At 45.6% G+C, this 2545-nt stretch overlaps 1 protein-coding gene across 1 annotated transcript; it reads right to left on the bottom strand.

The window, feature by feature from the left end:
• Window positions 1–653: 653 nt before the first annotated feature.
• On the bottom strand, window positions 654–1579 carry LOC117173767. Its single transcript, XM_033362408.1, has 2 exons — window positions 1424–1579; window positions 654–1379 (listed from the first exon to the last, which is right to left on the bottom strand). Exons 1-2 carry the CDS (start codon window positions 1577–1579, stop codon window positions 654–656), a joined length of 882 nt encoding a protein of 293 aa, XP_033218299.1.
• Between the last annotated feature and the right edge of the window lie 966 nt (window positions 1580–2545).

Below are 2545 nucleotides of genomic sequence, written 5' to 3'. Positions count from 1 at the left end.
CTCGGCGCCACCATTTTTGCCAGCTTGCACTTCTTTATGCAGTTGATTCTCCCTCTAGTGGTACGCGTCATTCTCAGCAGCACGAAGCTGTCGAGCATCGGGCTCATCGGCCCCTCGGTGGCTCTCGTGTGAATTCAGAATTCGAAATGAACTTGTGCAGACGATAGAAGTTCTATCGTCTGCTCACGTCTGCTCAAGTTCACTGTAGCTGCAAGAATTATATTTTTTTTGCGTAATGAACTTGGATTCACAAAGGATTATCACCGATAACACACACTACGAATGGAACCAAATCAAATCGATCGTCGATCAAAGGCAATTATATGTTAAAGCCTGTTGGAATCGTTCTGATAGAACGAGCAATCAAATGTTAAAGTATGTTGGAATCTTCCTATGATAGATCGATTGCAACAGACTTAAACATTTTATTGCATTTGATCGATGATAGATTTTATTTTGTTCAATTTTTGGGTTGTTTTATTGGTTATTATTATTCATGTATTTATTTCAGAAAGAGAAGTCAGCATAACCTACAAATTAAGTTGAGAAGAGAGGGGGGGTCGTTGCTGTAGACAATAGTTCTTGCTACGTCCCCTAGGTGGCGCTGATCTCACATTTTGCCACAATCTATAAGTACCCCCCCCCCAAATACATTAGAGTGGGCACACCGTGGTGGATACCCTACCCCACCATTCCTCGTTTTGCAGCATCAAGCCAACAATATTATCAGGCGTTACTTTTCCGATCTCGCTTTCCAGCCTATGTTTAAGATCGACCCAGTGGTCACACTCGAAGAAGGTGTGATTTGCATCGCCTTCTTCCGCCTCGGAATATCCACACTTAGGACTGCTCACTTTGTTTCTTTTGTATAGGTATGATCGGAAATACCCATGTCCTGCGAGGAATTGCATTATATAGTAATTCTTTTCTCCATGGGTACGATCCAGCCATGTGTTTAGCTGCTGTATCAGCCTTGCCGTCCATCTTCCTCGATGATCGCTGTCCCACCGTTGTTGCCATTTTTGCGTGAAAAGAGCTCTGGCTTCCTTTTTGGCTATGTGCTTACCCACTTCTGGTGTTCTTTCGAATACCAGCTTTTTCTCCTGGGCCATCAGATCAATCGGCAACACACCTGTTCTGGTTCTGATACCGTATGATATGAGCACGCAATTCTTAAGACCCCCTTTTGCTGAACCGCTGCCAAGCCTCTCCGGTAGGTCCTCTTTTGAAGTGCGTCCGCCAATATTTCTGATCCGTAGAGCATTATGGATTGGGCCACTGACATTAGCAGTCGTCTTTTGCATGATCTTGGCCCGTTTAAATTTGCCATAAGCCTGCTTAGAGCCGACGTTACTGCTGATGCCTTGGCTGCCGTCTGTCTTATATGTTTTCAGTAATTGAGATTTGTATCTATGTGAAGGACCAGGTGTTTAACTGCCGGTTTCGTCTGGATCTCCTCTGAGCCAAACTGCATTGGTACCACAGTTGGTATGTGCTTTCTTGTAATCAACACCAACTCGGTTTTTTCCATTGCTGGGTCGAACCCATGGTCCTCCATCCATCTCGTCCCACCCAGCATATCCATTCAAAGGATCCCATCATATGATATGTTCCAGAGGTCAGGTCCTAGGATCGACCCCTAGGCAGCTCCAGCCATTCTTCACTTTGGTCCTTCGGTGGTATTGCAAACCAAAACCCTCTCGCTCAATTAACTTTTGAGGATACATAGGAGATATTTCGGTACCCGAAACGCCTTTAATGTTTCTACCATATCGTCCCATCTGGCCGCGTTGAATGCATTTTTGACATCCAACGTTGCTAGCAGAACGATTTTTCTGGTTGCATGGTTTCCCTGTTGTGCCTGGTTCACTGTGTCTGCTATCTCTCGGATAGCGTGTACCGTAGAGCTTCCTCTCCTAAACCCATATTACCTCTCAGACAGATTTCCCGCTGCCTGTACAACTGTCATGAGGCGAGGTTTCAATAATTTTTCGAGAAGTTTGCCTGCTGTGTTTAGCATACACAGCGGTCTGTATGCTCCTGGTGATTTCAGGTCTCCCTTATTTTTACTGATAAGCACCAATCGTTGCATCTTCGATTTTTGGTGGGAAATTCGAAATTTTAGACAGCAGTTAAACATATCAAGTAGGGCATACGGGCTGGTGCGGGCTACTACTTTCAATGCCTCTACTGGTATACCGTCGGGTCCTGGTGCCTTCCTGTTTTGCAGGGAGCGCACTGCTACCATAAGCTCCTCTTCGCCGAATGGTGGCACATCGGTATCGATTTCCCCTACTCTCACCGGATGAGGAAAGAGTCCATCAACTATGGTCTGCATTACCTCAGGTTCCATGTTATCGCGCGCAGATAGTTCTCCTCTTGGACCAGTCCCTTCCAGCTCTGATCCTTACTTGAATCAATAGCTCTGCGAAGTTGCTTCTTAGCGTTGTTGAATTCGGCTATTTTTTCACCCGCCTTACTAGTGTCTCGTTTCCTTATACGAGGGGCTTTCCTTCTACAGTGTAGACACTTCCTCTTGAGGTTC

The sequence above is a fragment of the Belonocnema kinseyi genome, chromosome 5, assembly GCF_010883055.1.
Source record: "Belonocnema kinseyi isolate 2016_QV_RU_SX_M_011 chromosome 5, B_treatae_v1, whole genome shotgun sequence".
Lineage (NCBI taxonomy): Eukaryota > Metazoa > Arthropoda > Insecta > Hymenoptera > Cynipidae > Belonocnema > Belonocnema kinseyi.
Note: the sequence above shows the minus strand (reverse complement) of the source record. Positions and strands in the feature narration are given on the sequence as shown.

Excerpts from the sequence above, each read along its gene's own strand:
- LOC117173767 (XM_033362408.1), bottom strand. The coding sequence starts at position 1,579 with ATGCTGGGTGGGACGAGATGGATGGAGGACCATGGGTTCGACCCAGCA. Across the intron at positions 1,380-1,423 it reads AACCGGCAGTTAAACACCTG|ACAGACGGCAGCCAAGGCAT; the intron begins GTCCTTCACATA and ends AAAACATATAAG.